The sequence below is a fragment of the Dermacentor albipictus genome, chromosome 8, assembly GCF_038994185.2.
Source record: "Dermacentor albipictus isolate Rhodes 1998 colony chromosome 8, USDA_Dalb.pri_finalv2, whole genome shotgun sequence".
NCBI lineage: Eukaryota > Metazoa > Arthropoda > Arachnida > Ixodida > Ixodidae > Dermacentor > Dermacentor albipictus.
In genome coordinates, this window is record NC_091828.1 from 11,201,446 (window position 1) to 11,224,093 (window position 22,648).

Consider the following 22,648-nt stretch of genomic DNA (forward strand, 5'->3'; position numbering starts at 1 on the left):
GGTTAGATGCGTGAGCGGCTGTGCGATGCGTGAAAAGTCCGTGACACAGTACCTGTTGTAGGCACACATGCCAAGGAATCTACGCACTGCCTTCTTGTCGGTGGGCTGCGGAAACTTTGCGATGGCAGCTGTCTTCTGCGGTTCGGGGCGTGCTCCAGATTTGCTGATGACGTGGCGTAGAAACATAAGCTCATCGTAAGTGAAGCGGCACTTTTCCGGCTTTAGAGTGAGCCCTGATGACTTGATGGCCTCTAGCACTTTCGCAAGCCGGCAAAGGTGATCGTCGAAATTTGCGGCGAAGACGACGACGTCATCCAAGTAAACAAGACAGGTGTGCCACTTCATTCCTGCTAAACCGTGTCCATGACGCGCTGGAGCGTTGCAGGCGCCAAGCTCAGTCCGAATGGCATGACCTTGAACTCGTAGCGGCCGTCTGGCGTGATGAAGGCAGTCTTTTCGCGATTACTCCCGTCGACTTCTATTTGCCAGTAGCCAGACTTGAGGTCCATCGACGAGAAGTATTTAGCGTTGCAGAGCCGATCCAATTAGTCGTCTATCCGGGGAAGGAGTATACGCCTTTCTTCCTGATCTTGTTCAGTGGACGATAGTCGACGCAGAAGCGTAGGGTTCCCTCCTTTTTCATTACCAGGACAACAGGAGATGCCCACGGGCTTTTCGACGGCTGGATGATGTCGTGGCGGAGCATTTCGTCGACTTGTTGCCTAATAGCTTCACGTTCTCGCGTCAAAACTCGTTAAGGGCTCTGGCGGAGTGGTTGAGCGCACTCTTCGGTTATTATGCGATGCTTTGCAGCTGGTTTTTGTCGAATTGTCAATGACGTCTAAAAGCAGTCCTTTTATTGCTTGTATTATCGGAAAAGACTTCTGAGCTGTTGCTGCTTGCTCATGGGGAGACTTGGATTTACGTCGAAGTCTGGTTCGGGAACTGTGGTCGTCGGCGTAGATGCGGCAGAACCGGAGAGAGCAAACGCTATAATGGTTTCCAGAATTTCCTCGATGTAGGCGATCGTAGTGCCCTGGTGGATGTGTTTGAACATCTGGCTCAAATTTGTCAGGAGTACTTTAGGTTTACCTTCGTGCAGTCGAGTGGTCTCTGTTGCGACGCAAATTTCACGGTCTAGCAGTAGACTTCGGTCACCCTCGATGACGCCTTCAACGTCGGCAGGTGTTTTGGTACCGACGGAAATGACAATGCTGGAGCGACGCGCGATGCTTACTTGACTTTCGAGCACGGTTAAGGTATGGTGACTACCAGAGCTCTCCGGCGGTATCGCTCGATCTTCCGACAGCGTTATCGACTTCGATGAGGATTTCGACTCAGGAAGTCTATGCCGAGTCGATGCCCAGTCCATGTCTCGTGACCACTGTTGGAGGATAACGAAGGTGGCAGGGTTAGTCCGGTCATGAATGATAATTCTTGCCGTGCAGATTCCAGTCGGCGTAATGAGGTGTCTTCCCGCGGTCCGAATTAGAAGGCCCTCCCATGCAGTCTTAACCTTCTTCGCCTGGGCGGCGATGATGACGGAGTAATCGGCCCCTGTGTCGACTGAGGCGGTGACTGCGTGGCCGTCGAGAAGCACGTCGAAGTCGGTGGTTCTTTGTCTTGCGTTACAGTTAGGCCTTGGCGTCGGATCACGGCTGTGTCGCATTGACCTTTGGCTGGTATGGGACGTCGTCAGTTCGTCTTTCGTCGTCATACTCTTTATTTCCACACTTCGTCGGGACGGCGGCGTGTCGTTATGTCGTCGAGGTAGTTTCTTCGGCATCTTCGTCGGCGGCGGAGGATCTTGGTCAGTTCGATGAACAGCAACCGCATCTCGATCGGTTGCTGCTTTCAGTTTTCCGGATATGGACTCGCTGACCGGCCCCGGGCTGGGCCAGTGCATGGATGGCGCTGCGGCGACAGGTAGCGGCCTGGTGATGGTGGAAGGGATGGTTGTCGAGGGCTGCAGTGAGTAGCGGCGAGGTAGTCGGCGATGTCACGAGGGCGTTCACCTTCCCCCGGGCGCTGTGCGTTGACCGCGAAGCCTCGCAATTCCAAGTCGCGGTAGGGCATCGGCGGTAAACGTGGCCGGCTTCGCCGCAGTGGTAGCAGAGCGGGCGGTGGTCGGGGGCGCGTCAAATGTCCGTCTTCCTGGCGTAAGTGCACCGGGAGGCAGGTGGCCGTGCTGGCAGCGGCGGCGGTGGACGATTGAATTGCGGCATTACAGGGCACTGGCGCGGTCGCGGAGGGGGACCTTGACGGCGTGCGACGGTGGCGTAGGTCATCGCTTGTGGCTGGGGATGTGGTAATTGGGGTTGCACCTCAAGAACTCCCAGCGATCGCTGAACCTCATCTTTCATGATGTCAGTGATGGAAGCTACTTTAGGCTGCAACGAGAGCAAGACCTTGCGCTGTTCTTCACGTACAATGGCCTTAATGGTCTCGTGGAGATCAGCGGAGCCAAGCACTTGGATGGCGCACTGAGGCGTGAGCACTTGGCGGTTATATTGCCTAGTGCGCGTTTCTAAAGTTTTCTCAATCGTCGTAGCCTCTGTCAGGAACTCAGCTACGGTATTCGGTGGGTTTCGGATTAGCCCGGCAAAAAGTTCTTGCTTACGCCTCGCATCAAGAAAGGTACTTTTTCTCTTCGGACATTACCGGGTTGGCGTGCCGGAAAAGACGGGTCATCTCTTCTGTGAATATGACGATGGTCTCATTGGGTAGTTGGCCTCGGGTTTCCAGCAGAACTTCAGCCCTTTCTTTTCGGACAACGCTTGTGAACGTCCTCAGGTATTTACTGCGGAACAGGTCCTATGTTGCAAATGCGGACTCCCACTTTGTGAACCAAGTCCTCGCGGCATCTTCCAAGGAGAAGTACACATGTCTTAGCTTATCCTCAGATGTCCAGTTCTTAAAGGTCGAGATCCTTTCGAAGGTTTCGAGGCAGGTTTCCGGATCCTCCGACGTAGGTCCACGGAAGGTAGGGGGCTCTCTGGGTTGTTGAAGTACGACGGGTGACACTGTGGCTGCCATTGTGGTTGTCCTGAACACAATCTTTTTGGTCTTCTCACGTAGAAGCCCGTGCTCTGGGGGCAACTGTTGTAGCCGACGGCTTGCACGATGGTCCGGGACTACGTTGGTGCTCTCCTTGCGGTCCGGGCATTGATCACGGCTTGTCGAGGGCGTCCGGTAGATGGACAAAAAGCACCTCCACCAGATGTCCCGTGGTAGTGACGTTAAAGAACAGAGTAGCAATACTGTGAAACACAAAACTAGCTTTTATTGGGCGAACCTGTGCCCACAAAGACAGGCTACACTTAAAGCACAACGATAGCGGCGATCGTCGAAACTCTGATCAACGGGTCAAGCGCGCGTGCTTTTATACATCAATCCTCGAATGTTCCAGACTAATCGCTGGTACCCGTGCGCCTTCCACAAAGTTCTACATTATTCGCGTCGCGCACACATGCAATCAGATTACGCAAGGTTCGGTCACAGACAGCGGATGGAACCATCGATAACATTGCAGAAACTTCTTTTACATACAGGCGCGTCCTGCGCTGTGTGATAACATTTGTTAGGTGGCGAGAAGTGGTCGTCCGATAAAGATAAAGAAGTACAGGTGTCAATAAGGATGAGATAGTTCAAGTGGCTGAAGAGCTCTATAGAGATTCATACAGCACCAATGGCACTCATGAAGATGAAGGAAGAGTGATTGATCAGGAGGCATTCGAAAGAAGGCCTTGGTAGCTATGTAAAGGGGGAAGGCAGCTGGGGGGGGATGAGGTAAGAGCAGATTTCTTGAAGGACGGTGGGCAGATTATTCTAGAAAAACTGGCCACTCTGTATGCGCAATGCCCCAGACCTCAAGCATACCGGAATCGTGGAAGAACGTCAACATAACCCTAATCCATAAGGAAGGGGACGCCCAAGACTTGAAAAATTATAGACCGATCAGCTTACTGTCCCTTGCCTACGAAGTATTTACTAAGGTAATCGCAAATAGAATCAGGCACACCTTTTAGACTTCTGTCAACCAAAGGACCAGGCAGGATTTCGTAAAGGCTACTCAACAATAGACCATATTCACATTATCGATCAGGTGATAGAGGAATGTGCGGAATATAACCAACCCTTATATAAAGCTTTCATTCATTACGAGAAACTGTTTGATTCAGTCGAAATTTCAGCAATCATGCAGACATTACAGAATCAGGGTGCAGAGGAGCCGTATGTAAAAATACTGATATGAAGTGATGTGCCACACGTGTCAAACATGATTCGTTCTTTTTTATGTTGCGTCATAGGCAAGCAGCCCATATATATAGTTCGCTGTCCCTGAAATAAAACAGTGCGCTACGTGCTCTTGGATCGTCTCTGTCACTCTGCCACACACTACAAGAGTGGCGACGAGGGTGGGACAAGAATCAGCCCACGTCAACGCCAGAAGGCCGGTGCAGCCTGGCCACTCCAGAACCAACTATCGCTGCGCCTGTTCCTTCGATAACATCTCCGACGTGTCTCCCAGCCGAACAGGCTGTCTGTCCCTCAAGTCCACTGGTCTTACGGAGGTATACCCGACAACGAAGACCCGTGCAAAGACTGCAGTTTTAAAAGAAAGGGAGAAGTGATATGAAGTGCTATGCCACACGTGTCAAACATGATTGGTTCTTTTTATGTTACGTCATAGGCAAGCAGCCTATATATATATCGCAGTTCGAAATATATAGTTCGAAAGATACCTTTCGCTGATACTGAAACGTATGCATAGTAGGTAGATTAAGGCAACCAAATCCCAATATAGAATGGCGTCAGGCAGGGAGATATGATCTCTCCAGTGCTATTCACAGGGTATTTACAGGAGTTATTCAGAGACCTGGATTTGGAAGAATCGGGGATAAGAGTTAACGGAGAATACCTTAGTAACTTGCGATTCACTGTTGATATTGCCTTCCTTAGTAACTCAGGGGACCAATTGAAATGCATGCCTCACTGACCTGGAAAGGCAGACCAGAAAGGTGGGTCTTAGAATTAGTCTGCACAAAACTAAAGTAATGTTTAACAGTCTCAGAAGAGAACAGCAGTTTACAATAGGCAGCGAGTCACTGGAAGTGGTAAGGGAATACATCTACTTAGGGCAGGTAGTGACGGCAGATCCGGATCATCAGACGGAAATAATCAGAAGAATAAGAATGGGCTGGGGTGCGTTTGGCAGGCATTCTCAGATCATGAACAGCAGGTTGCCATTATCCCTCAAGTGAAAAGTATATAATAGGTGTGTCTTACCAGTACTCACCTGCGGGGCAGAAACGTGGAGGCTTACGAAAAGGGTTCTACTCAAATTGAGGACGGCGCAACGAGCTATGGAAAGAAGAATGATAGGTGTAACGTTAATGGATAAGAAAAGAGCAGATTGGGTGAGGGAACAAGCATGAGGCAATGACATATTAGTTTAAGTAAAGAAAAAGAAATGGACATGGAAAGGAAATGAAATGAGGAGGGAAGATAATCGATGGCTTTGCAGGTTACGGACTGGATGCCGAGGGAAGGGAAGCGTAGCAGGGGGCGGCAGGTAGTTAGGTGGGCGCATGGGAGTAAGAAGTTTGCAGGGACAGCGTGGCCACAATTGGAACATGACAGGGCTGGTTGGAGAAGTATGGGAGAGGCCTTTGCCCTGCAGTGGTCTTAACCAGGCTGATAATGATGATGTTGATGACGAAACTTCAGGAAAGGCTTAATAGAAACCAGTTTCACGGGATGACAATAACGGACAATGCGACTCCAGCATTTATCAGAAGAAAGTGGCTCTTCTGAAGGGGAGTGCATGATGTGAATCCGGAACTTTTTATTCAGAGATACGAAAATATTTAGTTTTGATTGCGAAATATGTGCCACAGGTAAGATGGCAGGTAGTGCCTGGTGGAAAAATGATAGATACGCTTGAAATTTAAATATACTAGGATAAAGTAAAGTGCCGCATCGAAGCTTGAGCCGATGTTTTGGTAACTATGCAAGGACGGACTACTGCCTCAGCGCCTGCAACGACAACTTCATCCGCCTGGACGATATCCTATCGCCCTACGCAGGTAGTGCCTGATGTTCCAGACACTATTCCTTGAAAGTAATCTATTGCTGTCGTGCGCAGCAGATATAGATATATAGCTGCGCCTGATGCATAAACCACCTGAAGGGGACACACGTGTCCGCTCTCAATTTTTCGCCTTCTTGCTAGTTTTAAGCTCCCTTTTTTTAAATGTAGGCTAACGGTATTTCGAGGTGTGGAAGTTCCCACGACATTGCACGATTAGGACGTAGCGCCAGCGATGCCTTAACGTTTATCATCGTGCGATCATTGAAAGTTGGATGGAAATTAAAACAGATTGGTGTTAAGTAGGCTTTGTTTAATACGTTTATGATGTTCCTTTTTAAGAGAAAGAAGATTTTTTTAAAATAAAATCACCTGAAAGCTAATAGCACAATTTTTTTGCCCTAGAAAACTCTAAGGATCGCAGATTACGTGTACAATGAAAATAAATGGATAAATGAATATTAATTGAATATCAATGCTTGCAATTCAACTAAATACTATACCGCTTCATCGTTCATGTTCGTGTTGTAGTTGTCTGTCTGTTATATTTTTCTACAGCTATATCCCCAAAAAACTATAGGGCTCAAGTTCCAACTTACAATTGAGGAAAATTAGTTTTCTTGGAGCACCTCCTTTGAATGATTTTTAAAAATATTGTGGCAGTTTCATGCTAAGTGCGATAGAGGGTTGCTCAAAAATGAGCTGCTGCTTCACTTGCACTTATGACAAACCACATTTTTTTTTACTTTTGCATTGGAGCAGAAATTTAACTGAAAGATGAGGAAGTTTATCAAGTAATTGGAGAACACACATTATCAAACTGAGCTATTCCTGAAAACGCCTTCTACGCCGCCATCCCTTACTAACTTACCAGCCCCAATTCGTAGAATGAAGTATGTGGCCATAAGTGGTCAGCTAATTGTTAAAAAAAACTTGTAGATTAGCCAAAGGTGCATTTTAATTTCTTGTGCAAGGATTTTCGTCGCTGAGAATGAATGAGTTGTAAGACAAGAACAACTCTACCCACAAAGAAATGTTTTTTTTTTTTAATCGCTTATGTCTTAACTATAACCCCTGTGACTGGATGTTTGTCTTTACAACACCGACGTCACCTGTGCGGGTTATGTCACAAGTTCAATCATCTCAGTTTATTCAATAGTAGCATGGGCATAATTATAAGCATAACTTTATTAATTGCTATACGTTGTCCCAAATCAGTCGTTTACGTCGCTATGCGCTTTTAGATATTTCCCTACCCTCCACACATGTTGCGGTCGTTGGTATGCAACAGCTGCGGTGGTACAAAAACAGTTAATTACCCCGCCGTCATCATATATTTGCAGCTCTAGTGCTTTGTTTATTTTCTCAAATGTCCCAATGGGAAGGCATTCATGAGTTGCGACCAAATCGCTTGATGAGGTGTTCAATGATTTTTCTAAATTCCTACTACCCATCTGACCCAATTGTATTCCTTCTGTAGCTGCCGCTTCCTGCTGACGAGTGATGCGCCCTGACTGATAACGCTATATTTACTCACTATATAAACGATCTGTTTATTACTGTGACCGCACCATTTTGCCTTGTATTCCTTTATTTCCATGTTTATCCACTGAACTGCTAGCTTGCATCATCTTTTTGAGTCATTGCTTCATACGTTCGCTGAATCAATTTTCTTACCCGCCCAGGTCCTGGTACCCGGTGAACACTACCTGTTCATACAAGTTCACTGCACCCCCGGGTGAGCTGGTGCGCGTCGAATTCCTTTGGTTTCGAGTGGAGCGCGTCACTCTTTGCGAGGAGGCCCTGCGCATCTATGACTCGCTGCGACCAGACCCGCGCCACATCATCACCAAGCTGTGCGACACTAACAAGCCACGCACTGAGCAGCCCAGGGCTGTGTTTGAGTCCACGGGGCCTGGCCTGCTGCTGCAGTTCAGCAGCAAAACGGGAAGCCTGGATGGCTCGTCCATCAGCTTCGGCTTTGAGGTAAACAAAAGTAAAAGAAAAAGTTACAGTGACGTTTCATTTCGTGAACGCCGGTGGAGCGCAAGCGTATGGGTTCTATAGCGCCATGACGCTATCGGCGCCTAAACACCTACACTGCCCGCATCGCGGATCGTTTTCAAGACAGAGCTCACGCAGCTATGCCTTACCCAGCAGCCGCCAGAGAACACCTCCTTTTAAACGTTTCCTCACTAAGTAAATTACCTAGCATGGTGTCAGCGCGTATAGTAAAACATTCAACACTTGATGACCGTGGACACTCGCTGTGAAAACGCTGGCGTGAGAAACCGCGGCAACAGCAACGAGCGAAGTGACGCTTCAAACCAAAGCGAGGGGTGAGAACACCGCGCACGCAAAGGTACGAGACATCGCCCCACTTAGACTGTGCCCTTGAAGCAGATCGCGTTCAAGATACAACCCGTGCGGCCAGGCTCAGTCGATCAACAACGCCCAATTTCCGTCTCTGCGCCCGGTGCCATGCAGGCCATGGAATAAGGCGAACGACTGGCACTTGGATGTCTCGGGCATACATTGGGTTGCCCGTACATAAGCGCGCCTATACTCATTTCCACGCCAAGTAAACAGATGATAAGAAGACTTTCCAATTCACGCAAGCAATCGACAGAAACTGCTGCCCTCTGTAGAGTGTAAACCGACACAGCCGAAGTAGTTCATAACATGTACACATGCCACAGCTGACATACATTGCACATTTGGACCACAAAGGTCAATTTCTGCTTACTGTAGTTACTGCTGCAGCCGTAGGCCACACAATGTTTCCTGAAAATTTGTGTGAACCGACATCACATAAAATTTCTCAGAACTAGTTATAACATCTCCAAACTGTTATACAGCAAGTGAAACAGTGGAAATTTCTGTGGTTGACCTCAAGTTTTGTTCATTTTCCGTCGTTTCTACCATGCAGGGTACACGTGCACTCACTTCAAGACAACCACCCTCCACCTCAAGAACAGCCCCTCCTAAATGATTCATGCATTCATTCATTCACAAATCGTTATTAGAGTCCTGAAGCCCGGTCTTTTAAGACCAAGGCGGGCGGCGCGTGATAAATGACGAGAATAAATGAAGGAAAATAGAGCATCCGTAACGAGACGGTTACTATGTTTTCTTTTAAGTTAACCTCTTTCAGCATTTAAGGAAGCGTTGATATGGTCACTAACGGTTTTGTTAACTTTCATTCGTTGAATAATGGCTAACGTGCAGCACGTGTAGGGCCCAGGTACATCTAAATTGTGTGGCACCTTCGCGTTATATATATATATATATATATATATATATATATATATATATATATATATAAACGAGAAGAAAGGGGGTTAACCGAGGGACCCGATAATTATTAGTCATATAATGAGAAGCCAACAAACACTGACACCAAGTACAACATAGGGGAAATTGCATGTGCTTAATAAAGGAAATAAAGTAATGATAAATTAATGGAAATTAAAGTGGATGAAAAAACAACTTGCCGCAGGTGGGAACCGAACCCACAACCTTCGCATGTCGCGTGCGATGCTCTACCAATTGAGCTACCGCGGCGGCGTTTCCCCATCCACTTTCTTGGGTATTTATGTGTACTAGTAGAACCCTGGGAGTGTTAGCCAGCGCCCCCACTCACAGACCTTGGCGGCGGACGTGGAACGTCTTTTTTGCCGCAGGCGTCACGAGAACGTGATCTTTTCGGGTGAGGGCAACTGGTCAATAAACCCACATATGCTACCTGAAGGCATCAATGTTGCCGGATTCGAGACCCTCGTTATGTAATAAACGAGAAGAAAGGGGGTTAACCGAGGGACCCGATAATTATTAGTCATATAATGAGAAGCCAACAAACACTGACACCAAGTACAACATAGGGGAAATTGCATGTGCTCAATAAAGGAAATGAAGTTATGATAAATTAATGGAAATTAAAGTGGATGAAAAAACAACTTGCCTCAGGTGGGAACCGAACCCACAACCTTCGCATGTCGCGTGCGATGCTCTACCAATTGAGCTACCGCGGCGGCGTTTCCCCATCCACTTTCTTCGGTATTTATGTGTACTAGTAGAACCCTGGGAGTGTTAGCCAGCGCCCCCACTCACAGACCTTGGCGGCGGACGTGGAACGTCTTTTTTGCCGCAGGCGTCACGAGAACGTGATCTTTTCGGGTGAGGGCAACTGGTCAATAAACCCACATATGCTACCTGAAGGCATCAATGTTGCCGGATTCGAGACCCTCGTTATGTAATAAACGAGAAGAAAGGGGGTTAACCGAGGGACCCGATAATTATTAGTCATATAATGAGAAGCCAACAAACACTGACACCAAGTTCAACATAGGGGAAATTGCATGTGCTTAATAAAGGAAATAATGTAATGATAAATTAATGGAAATTAAAGTGGATGAAAAAACAACTTGCCGCAGGTGGGAACCGAACCCACAACCTTCGGATGTCGCGTGCGATGCTCTACCAATTGAGCTACCGCGGCGGCGTTTCCCCATCCACTTTCTTGGGTATTTATGTGTACCAGTAGTACCCTGGGAGTGTTAGCCAGCGCCCCCACTCACAGACCTTGGCGGCGGACGTGGAACGTCATTTTGCCGCAGGCGTCACGAGAACGTGATCTTTTCGGGTGAGGGCAACTGGTCAATAAACCCACATATGCTACCTGAAGGCATCAATGTTGCCGGATTCGAGACCCTCGTTATGTAATAAACGAGAAGAAAGGGGCTTAACCGAGGGACCCGATAATTATTAGTCATATAATGAGAAGCCAACAAACACTGACACCAAGTACAACATAGGGGAAATTCCATGTGCTTAATAAAGGAAATAATGTAATGATAAATTAATGGAAATTAAAGTGGATGAAAAAACAACTTGCCGCAGGTGGGAACCGAACCCACAACCTTCTGATGTCGCGTGCGATGCTCTACCAATTGAGCTACCGCGGCGGCGTTTCCCCATCCACTTTCTTGGGTATTTATGTGTACTAGTAGAACCCTGGGAGTGTTAGCCAGCGCCCCCACTCACAGACCTTGGCGGCGGACGTGGAACGTCATTTTGCCGCAGGCGTCACGAGAACGTGATCTTTTAGGGTGAGGGCAACTGGTCAATAAACCCACATATGCTACCTGAAGGCATCAATGTTGCCGGATTCGAGACCCTCGTTATGTAATAAACGAGAAGAAAGGGGGTTAACCGAGGGGCCCGATAATTATTAGTCATATAATGAGAAGCCAACAAACACTGACAACAAGTACAACATAGGGGAAATTGCATGTGCTTAATAAAGGAAATAAAGTAATGATAAATTAATGGAAATTAAAGTGGATGAAAAAACAACTTGCCGCAGGTGGGAACCGAACCCACAACCTTCGCATGTCGCGTGTGATGCTCTACCAATTGAGCTACCGCGGCGGCGTTTCCCCATCCACTTTCTTGGGTATTTATGTGTACTAGTAGAACCCTGGGAGTGTTAGCTAGAGCCCCCACTCACAGACCTTGGCGGCGGACGTGGAACGTCTTTTTTGCCGCAGGCGTCACGAGAACGTGAACTTTTCGGGTGAGGGCAACTGGTCAATAAACCCACATATGCTACCTGAAGGCATCAATGTTGCCGGATTCGAGACCCTCGTTATGTAATAAACGAGAAGAAAGGGGGTTAACCGAGGGGCCCGATAATTATTAGTCATATAATGAGAAGCCAACAAACACTGACACCAAGTACAACATAGGGGAAATTGCATGTGCTTAATAAAGGAAATAAAGTAATGATAAATTACTGGAAATTAAAGTGGATGAAAAAACAACTTGCCGCAGGTGGGAACCGAACCCACAACCTTCGGATGTCGCGTGCGATGCTCTACCAATTGAGCTACCGCGGCGGCGTTTCCCCATCCACTTTCTTGGGTATTTATGTGTACTAGTAGAACCCTGGGAGTGTTAGCCAGCGCCCCCACTCACAGACCTTGGCGGCGGACGTGGAACGTCTTTTTTGCCGCAGGCGTCAGGAGAACGTGATCTTTTCGGGTGAGGGCAACTGGTCAATAAACCCACATATGCTACCTGAAGGCATCAATGTTGCCGGATTCGAGACCCTCGTTATGTAATAAACGAGAAGAAAGGGGGTTAACCGAGGGACCCGATAATTATTAGTCATATAATGAGAAGCCAACAAACACTGACACCAAGTACAACATAGGGGAACTTGCATGTGCCTAATAAAGGAAATAAAGTTATGATAAATTAATGGAAATTAAAGTGGATGAAAAAACAACTTGCCTCAGGTGGGAACCGAACCCACAACCTTCGCATGTCGCGTGCGATGCTCTACCGATTGAGCTACCGCGGCGGCGTTTCCCCATCCACTTTCTTGGGTATTTATGTGTACTAGTAGAACCCTGGGAGTGTTAGCCAGCGCCCCCACTCACAGACCTTGGCGGCGGACGTGGAACGTCTTTTTTGCCGCAGGCGTCACGAGAACGTGATCTTTTCGGGTGAGGGCAACTGGTCAATAAACCCACATATGCTACCTGAAGGCATCAATGTTGCCGGATTCGAGACCCTCGTTATGTAATAAACGAGAAGAAAGGGGGTTAACCGAGGGACCCGATAATTATTAGTCATATAATGAGAAGCCAACAAACACTGACACCAAGTTCAACATAGGGGAAATTGCATGTGCTTAATAAAGGAAATAATGTAATGATAAATTAATGGAAATTAAAGTGGATGAAAAAACAACTTGCCGCAGGTGGGAACCGAACCCACAACCTTCGGATGTCGCGTGCGATGCTCTACCAATTGAGCTACCGCGGCGGCGTTTCCCCATCCACTTTCTTGGGTATTTATGTGTACCAGTAGTACCCTGGGAGTGTTAGCCAGCGCCCCCACTCACAGACCTTGGCGGCGGACGTGGAACGTCATTTTGCCGCAGGCGTCACGAGAACGTGATCTTTTCGGGTGAGGGCAACTGGTCAATAAACCCACATATGCTACCTGAAGGCATCAATGTTGCCGGATTCGAGACCCTCGTTATGTAATAAACGAGAAGAAAGGGGCTTAACCGAGGGACCCGATAATTATTAGTCATATAATGAGAAGCCAACAAACACTGACACCAAGTACAACATAGGGGAAATTGCATGTGCTTAATAAAGGAAATAATGTAATGATAAATTAATGGAAATTAAAGTGGATGAAAAAACAACTTGCCGCAGGTGGGAACCGAACCCACAACCTTCTGATGTCGCGTGCGATGCTCTACCAATTGAGCTACCGCGGCGGCGTTTCCCCATCCACTTTCTTGGGTATTTATGTGTACTAGTAGAACCCTGGGAGTGTTAGCCAGCGCCCCCCTCACAGACCTTGGCGGCGGACGTGGAACGTCATTTTGCCGCAGGCGTCACGAGAACGTGATCTTTTCGGGTGAGGGCAACTGGTCAATAAACCCACATATGCTACCTGAAGGCATCAATGTTGCCGGATTCGAGACCCTCGTTATGTAATAAACGAGAAGAAAGGGGCTTAACCGAGGGATCCGATAATTATTAGTCATATAATGAGAAGCCAACAAACACTGACACCAAGTACAACATAGGGGAAATTGCATGTGCTTAATAAAGGAAATAAAGTAATGATAAATTAATGGAAATTAAAGTGGATGAAAAAACAACTTGCCGCAGGTGGGAACCGAACCCACAACCTTCGCATGTCGCGTGTGATGCTCTACCAATTGAGCTACCGCGGCGGCGTTTCCCCATCCACTTTCTTGGGTATTTATGTGTACTAGTAGAACCCTGGGAGTGTTAGCTAGAGCCCCCACTCACAGACCTTGGCGGCGCACGTGGAACGTCTTTTTTGCCGCAGGCGTCACGAGAACGTGAACTTTTCGGGTGAGGGCAACTGGTCAATAAACCCACATATGCTACCTGAAGGCATCAATGTTGCCGGATTCGAGACCCTCGTTATGTAATAAACGAGAAGAAAGGGGGTTAACCGAGGGGCCCGATAATTATTAGTCATATAATGAGAAGCCAACAAACACTGACACCAAGTACAACATAGGGGAAATTGCATGTGCTTAATAAAGGAAATAAAGTAATGATAAATTACTGGAAATTAAAGTGGATGAAAAAACAACTTGCCGCAGGTGGGAACCGAAACCACAACCTTCGCATGTCGCGTGCGATGCTCTACCAATTGAGCTACCGCGGCGGCGTTTCCCCATCCACTTTCTTGGGTATTTATGTGTACTAGTAGAACCCTGGGAGTGTTAGCCAGCGCCCCCACTCACAGACCTTGGCGGCGGACGTGGAACGTCTTTTTTGCCGCAGGCGTCACGAGAACCTGATCTTTTCGGGTGAGGGCAACTGGTCAATAAACCCACATATGCTACCTGAAGGCATCAATGTTGCCGGATTCGAGACCCTCATTATGTAATATACGAGAAGAAAGGGGGTTAACCGAGGGACCCGATAATTATTAGTCATATAATGAGAAGCCAACAAACACTGACACCAAGTACAACATAGGGGAAATTGCATGTGCTTAATAAAGGAAATAAAGTTATGATAAATTAATGGAAATTAGAGTGGATGAAAAAACAACTTGCCGCAGGTGGGAACCGAACCCACAACCTTCGCATGTCGCGTGCGATGCTCTACCAATTGAGCTACCGCGGCGGCGTTTCCCCATCCACTTTCTTGGGTATTTATGTGTACTAGTAGAACCCTGGGAGTGTTAGCCAGCGCCCCCACTCACAGACCTTGGCGGCGGACGTGGAACGTCTTTTTTGCCGCAGGCGTCACGAGAACGTGATCTTTTCGGGTGAGGGCAACTGGTCAATAAACCCACATATGCTACCTGAAGGCATCAATGTTGCCGGATTCGAGACCCTCGTTATGTAATAAACGAGAAGAAAGGGGGTTAACCGAGGGACCCGATAATTATTAGTCATATAATGAGAAGCCAACAAACACTGACACCAAGTTCAACATAGGGGAAATTGCATGTGCTTAATAAAGGAAATAATTTAATGATAAATTAATGGAAATTAAAGTGGATGAAAAAACAACTTGCCGCAGGTGGGAACCGAACCCACAACCTTCGGATGTCGCGTGCGATGCTCTACCAATTGAGCTACCGCGGCGGCGTTTCCCCATCCACTTTCTTGGGTATTTATGTGTACCACTAGTACCCTGGGAGTGTTAGCCAGCGCCCCCACTCACAGACCTTGGAGGCGGACGTGGAACGTCATTTTGCCGCAGGCGTCACGAGAACGTGATCTTTTCGGGTGAGGGCAACTGGTCAATAAACCCACATATGCTACCTGAAGGCATCAATGTTGCCGGATTCGAGACCCTCGTTATGTAATAAACGAGAAGAAAGGGGCTTCACCGAGGGACCCGACATTTATTATTCATATAATGAGAAGCCAACAAACACTGACACCAAGTACAACATAGGGGAAATTGCGTGTGCTTAATAAAGGAAATAAAGTAATGATAAATTAATGGAAATTAAAGTGGATGAAAAAACAACTTGCCGCAGGTGGGAACCGAACCCACAACCTTCGCATGTCGCGTGCGATGCTCTACCAATTGAGCTATCGCGGCGGCGTTTCCCCATCCACTTTCTTGGGTATTTATGTGTACTAGTAGAACCCTGGGAGTGTAAGCCAGCGCCCCCACTCACAGACCTTGGCGGCGGACGTGGAACGTCTTTTTGCCGCAGGCGTCACGAGAACGTGATCTTTTCGGGTGAGGGCTACTGGTCAATAAACCCACATATGCTACCTGAAGGCATCAATGTTGCCGGATTCGAGACCCTCGTTATGTAATAAACGAGAAGAAAGGGGGTTAACCGAGGGACCCGATAATAATTAGTCATATAATGAGAAGCCAACAAACACTGACACCAAGTACAACATAGGGGAAATTGCATGTGGGTTCTACTAGTACACATAAATACCCAAGAAAGTGGATGGGGAAACGCCGCCGCGGTAGCTCAATTGGTAGAGCATCGCACGCGACATGCGAAGGTTGTGGGTTCGGTTCCCACCTGCGGCAAGTTGTTTTTTCATCCACTTTAATTTCCATTAATTTATCATTACTTCATTTCCTTTATTAAGCACATGCAATTTCCCCTATGTTGTACTTGGTGTCAGTGTTTGTTGGCTTCTCATTATATGACTAATAATTATCGGGTCCCTCGGTTAACCCCCTTTCTTCTCGTTTATTACATAACGAGGGTCTCGAATCCGGCAACATTGATGCCTTCAGGTAGCATATGTGGGTTTATTGACCAGTTGCCCTCACCCGAAAGGATCACGTTCTCGTGACGCCTGCGGCAAAAAAGACGTTCCACGTCCGCCGCCAAGGTCTGTGAGTGGGGGCGCTGGCTAACACTCCCAGGGTTCTACTAGTACACATAAATACCCAAGAAAGTGGACGGGGAAACGCCGCCGCGGTAGCTCAATTGGTAGAGCATCGCACGCGACATGCGAAGGTTGTGGGTTCGGTTCCCGCCTGCGGCAAGTTGTTTTTTCATCCACTTTAATTTCCATTAATTTATCATTACTTTATTTCCTTTATTAAGCACATGCAATTTCCCCTGTGTTGTACTTGGTGTCAGTGTTTGTTGGCTTCTCATTATATGACTAATAATTATCGGGTCCCTCGGTTAACCCCCTTTCTTCTCGTTTATTACATAACGAGGGTCTCGAATCCGGCAACATTGATGCCTTCAGGTAGCATATGTGGGTTTATTGACCAGTTGCCCTCACCCGAAAAGATCACGTTCTCGTGACGCCTGCGGCAAAAAAGACGTTCCACGTCCGCCGCCAAGGTCTGTGAGTGGGGGCGCTGGCTAACACTCCCAGGGTTCTACTAGTACACATAAATACCCAAGAAAATGGATGGGGAAACGCCGCAGCGGTAGCTCAATTGGTATAGCATCGCACGCGACATGCGAAGGTTGTGGGTTCGGTTCCCACCTGCGGCAAGTTGTTTTTTCATCCACTTTAATTTCCATTAATTTATCATTACTTTATTTCCTTTATTAAGCACATGCAATTTCCCCTATGTTGTACTTGGTGTCAGTGTTTGTTGGCTTCTCATTATATATATATATATATATATATATATATATATATATGTATACACATGGTTGTAAGAAGTGTGAAATAGGGCTTCGGTGGGAACTCCTTTAGACCGGATTCCGGTAAGCTATCACAGGACACGAATGACCTGACCAAGAAACGCCAATGTAGGCAAGCCTCTAACCCTACAGATAGAAGAGAACGCGCAGAACTTTCGAATTTAATCAACAAGCGTAAGACAGCTGACATAAGGAAGTGTAATATGGACAGAATTGAACATGCTCTCAGGAACGGAGAAAGCCTAAAAGCAGTGAAGAAGGAACTAGGAATTGGCCAGAACCAGATGTATGCGCTACGAGACAAAGCCGGAATATCATTACTCATATGGATGAGATAGTTCAAGTGCCTGAGGAATTCTATAGGGATTTATACAGTACCAGTGGCACCCACGAAGATAATGGAAGACAGAATAGTCTAGAGGGATTCGAAATCGCACAGGTAACGCCGGAAGGAGTAAAGAAAGCCTTGGGAGCTATGCAAAGGGGGAAGGCAGCTGGGGAGGATCAGGTAACAACAGATTTGTTGAAGGATGGAGGGCAGATTGTTCTAGAGAAACTGGCCACCCTGTATATGCAATGCCTCATAACCTCGAGCGCACCGTAATCTTGGAAGAACGCAAACATAATTCTAATCCATAAGAAAGGGGATGCCAAAGACTTAAAAAATTATAGACCGATCAGCTTACTGTCAGTTGCCTACAAACTATTTATTAAGGCAATTGCAAATAGAATCAGAAGCACCTTAGACTTCTGTCAAGCAAAGTACAAGGCAGGATTCTGTAAAGGCTACTGAACAATAGACCATATTCACACTATCAATCGGGTGATAGAGAAATGTGCGGAATATAACCAACTCTTATATACAGCTTTCAATGATAACGAGAAAGCGTTTGATTCTGTCCAAACCTCAGCAGTCATGGAGGCATTGCGGAATGAGGGTGTAGATGGGCCGTATGTAAAAATACTGAAAGATATCTATAGCGGCTTCACAACCACCGTAGTCCTCCATAAAGAAAGCAACAAAATCCAAATAAAGAAAGGCGTCAGGCAGGGAGAGACGATCTCTCCAGTGTTACTCACAGTGTGGTTACAGGAGGTATTCAGAGACCTAGATTGGGAAGAATGGGGACTAAAAGTTAATGGAGAATACCTTACTAATTTGGGATTCGCTGATTTTATTGCCTTGCTTAGTAACTCAGTGGACCAATTGCAATGCATGCTCACTGACCTGGAGCGGCAAAGCAGAAGAGTTGGTCTGAAAATTATTCTGCAGAAAACTAAAGTAATGTTTAACACTCCCAGAAGAGAACAGCAATTTACAATAGGTAGCGAGACACTGGAAGTGTTAAGGGGATACATGTACTTAGGGCAGGTAGAGAAGGCGGTTGCGGATCTTGAGACCAAAATAATCAGAAGAATAAGAATGGGCTGGGGTGCGTTTCGCAGGCATTCACAGATCATGAACAGCAGGTGGCCATTATCCCTCAAGGGAAATGTGTATAATAGCTGTGTCTTATCAGTACTCACCTACATGGCAGAAACCTGGAGGCTTACGAAGAGGGTTCTACCTAAATTGAGGACAACGCAACGAGCTATCGAAAGAAGAATGATGGGTTTAACGTTAAGGAATAAGAAAAGGGGAAATTTGGTGAGGAAACAAACGCGAGCTTATGACATCTTAGTTGAAATGAAGAAAAAGAAATGGGCATCGGCAGGACATGTAATGAGGGGGGAAGATACTCGATGGTCATTAATGTTGCGGAGGGGATTTCAAGGGAAAGGAAGCGTAGCCGGGGGTTGCAGGAAGTTAGGTTGGGGGATGAGAGTAAGTTTGCCGGGACAACAAGGCCACAATTAGCACATGACCGGAGTAGTTGGAAAAGTATGGGAGACGCCTTTGCCCTGCAGTGGACGTACCCAGGCTGCTGATGACGACGATGATGGTGACATACATACATACATACATACATACATACATACATACATACATACATACATACATACATACATACATACAGGCTGTGTATATCAAGCACCAAATACGGTCAGGCACAGGTCACATCTCTAAATAAGCTCTCAGTATCATTGGGACACATCAGAATATGCTACCACACGTGACGGCTGATATTTTTATAGGAGTGCTATGAACGCAAGCAATCTAATGCATCAGCTCACTAGAGGCTTATTCGGAAGACATGAGACAGTCACAAGAAAACTGCTTTGGAGCACACATCAGGAAGGCATTTCATGCTGACAAGAAAAATACTCATCAAGAATTCAACAGAAAGACGGTGGCCACTATGTTTTAGAATGACATTAGGGATACATAAAAAAATTGCAGTAAAGCGCATCAGAAAGACTGGTGGCTGTGATGTAAAAACTCGTGAGATTTTCATGTGAAACTCATCTCGTATTTTCTCAAGGACACGCGACTACAGTGGAGTGATCTTATACTTGACATCGCCAAGGTGGCACAGTGTCGGGTAGGGCTCTATGTAGCGCGGCGGGAGCATTTCAGAAAAGCCGATGCTGTGACACGACGTTCATATGAGGACAACGTAACCAGCAGGAAATCGAACGTCCCGATGTCGGCTGTCATACCGGATCATCCGCCCGGCCTGATACTCAGCCGGGAGCCGGCAATTTCACGGGCCATGCGAGCCTTGGCGAAGACGTCTTGAATGCCTTCAGTACGAGCGTTCGTCTAGGAAACAAGCACTCTGTCAAAGGGCAAAGAGTGGCGGCCAAACAGAAGGTAAAAGTGCGAATAGCCAGCGGTCTCAGGAGGATTTATAGGCGCAAATCACGAAGGGTAACGTGCTGTCCATACCACTGTGGTCGTCATAGACAGCATATATGTAAACATGCAATTGCAGGAACTCCATCAGTGTGTTCGTCTGCGGGTAGTAGGCGATGCAAAGCCTGTACTCGGCAGAACAGCTGCGAAGTAGGCCTTCAGTTGCTCGAGACAAGAATGCGTGCTCGCAATCATTTAGGAGCTGCCGAGGTGCGTCGTTATGGAGGATGACATAACACCGAAGGAAATCTGCCACCTCAGTTGCACAACTTGTGCGCAAAGCTCGCGGGATCCCGTACTGTGTCGCGTTACTATTCGTGACAACCACCGAATTATTGCCACAATTTTACGTCGGAAAAGGGCCGAGAAGATCGAGACCGACGCGAAAGAATGGCTCTGAGTGCACACCCCTAGCAGGTTTCTTGCGGGGCTGACAGAGGACTAAGGCTGGAACGTAGCGATGCACATAGCGGTGCATCCATGGCCAGTAGAAGCATCATTGTACATGGTTGTAAGCACGCGAAACGCCGAAGTGGCCTGGCGTCACGAAACTGTTGAAGAAGTGACGTCCGGAGATGGCGTGGTACGATAAGTGAAGATTCTGGTCCCTCAAGGCGTCAATTGCAACGGTAGAGAACGTCGTCGCGGAGCACGAACATTCGCAGCGCTGGCTTCGAATGTCCAGATTGTAGACAATGGATGAGAACACGCAAGCAGTTATCATGCCGTTGTTCAGCGCGGATGTCCTGCAGATCAGAAATGGCCATTACGCAAAAGTCGCTGTAATGCGCAGAATATACAGGGTGGTCGACAGGATGACGGCAGAGTCAGTCTGCGTCCTTGTGCAAACTGAATGACTTGTATAAAACAGCAAATGAATATTTTTGCAATCTTAGCATTCATCTACTCAATCGTCCGTTGCGGTATTTAGGTGAAGAGAACCTGCACAAGGCGTGGTGACAGTAACCAAGGAAAATGTGTGGCCGTAGAGGTAGGGACGGAATTGGGCAATTGCCCAAACTAACGCCAGGCACTCCCGTTCGGTAATTGAAAAATTTCTCTCGACTGTCGACAGGACGCGGCTGGCGTATGCAATTATTCGCTCTATGTTAGGCTGCCATTGAACAAATACAGCCCCAATTCCGTGTTCACTGGCTACCTATTCAAGTTCAGTCGCGAAAGATGGATCGTAAGGAGGCAGAAATTGGGGGGGGGGGGAGGAGGTGACGTGAGCAAGAGTACGACGGCGAGAAGGCTTTGATTTGAGCAATGCCCCATGTGACAGCAGCGTCCTTCTTAATTAAGTCGGTGATAGGGTGAGTGACTTCGGCGAAATTTTTTATCAAATGACAGAAATAGTAGCACAGACCAACAAGGCATCTCACGTTTTCGGCGGAAGGTGCAACCGGAAAGTTCTGGACAGCGTTAATCTTGTCAGGGTCGAGTTGAATGCTAGCGGCAGTGACGAGATGGCCAAGAACTTAGATTTACGACATCTAAAGTGGCACTTGGAGAAGTTCAGTTGCAGGCCGGCGCGCCGGAAAACATCAAGAATAGCGGATAGACACGTTAGATGAATCGCGAAGGTTGGTGAAAAGAGTATGACACCTGCTACATAACACAGACACGTGGAACATTTGTAGCCGCGAATTAAGAAATCCATCATTATTTCGAAGGTTGCCGGGGTATTACAAAGGGCGAATAGTATAAAGATGGATTGCATAAAGATGAATTGGTAGAGTTCGTCAGGGGTTACGAAGCCAGTTTTCTCATGGTCCATGTCATCTGCCGAGATTTGCCAAAAGACTGAACAGGGTTCTATCAATGAAAAGTACTTCAGTTCCGTGCGAGTGGTCCAAGGCGTCATCAATACGTGACAAGGGGCAGACATCCTTGCGTGTGCACTTGTTGAGGTGTCTGTAAGCCACACAAAAGCACCAATTGCCGTCCTTCTAGAGAAGGACAACGGGGGACGCCCACGGACTGCCAGATGGCTCGATAATGCCTTCAGTCAACATCTTATTTACTTCTTCATTACTCACTTGTTCTGCATGTTGAACACGGTTCGGCGGCGGCATATTGGATTGGCCTCTCCGGTGTAAATACGATGGGTGACAACCGATGTATGGGATAAAGGGCGGCCATCCAGGTCAAAAATTTTACGGTAAATTTCTAAGAGACTGCACAAGTAAGCAGCTTGTGCCGGAAGATCATCAGGTGCAATCATCTTGCGAACTTCGTGCGTGAGCATTGGTGAATCCGAGGTTCCTGTAGAGGGCGACGGAATTTCGTCATCAAGAGCCGATATCTCGCAATCGTTCACAGGCCAGACGTCCATAAAGATATGCCTCTGAGAATAATTTGAGTTGAAATGTATAATTAAGCAGAGGGAGCGAAGTATGAATGCCTGCAATAGTGAACATGGCACGGGGAACGGCCAAATTTCTTTCAAGCGTTATGTCAGTGGTGGCACATGGTATATAGGCGCCATCAGGAACAGATGGGGAGGACAGTAGAGTGACGTGCGTAGTGATTTGAGGCGACAGGTGGATGTCTTTACACAACAGGCGGATGGTTGCGTGACTAAT

At 47.2% G+C, this 22,648-nt stretch overlaps 1 protein-coding gene across 3 annotated transcripts in view; it reads left to right on the forward strand.

The window, feature by feature from the left end:
• LOC135915547 (uncharacterized) overlaps window positions 1-22,648 on the forward strand; it is a 443,789-nt gene that overhangs the window by 290,533 nt on the left and 130,608 nt on the right. For all 3 annotated transcript variants that reach the window (XM_065448668.2, XM_070523050.1, XM_065448667.2), the window contains exon 6: window positions 7,777-8,077. In XM_065448668.2, coding sequence (XP_065304740.1) covers window positions 7,777-8,077 — 301 coding nt within the window. The remainder of the gene's footprint in view (window positions 1-7,776; window positions 8,078-22,648) is intronic.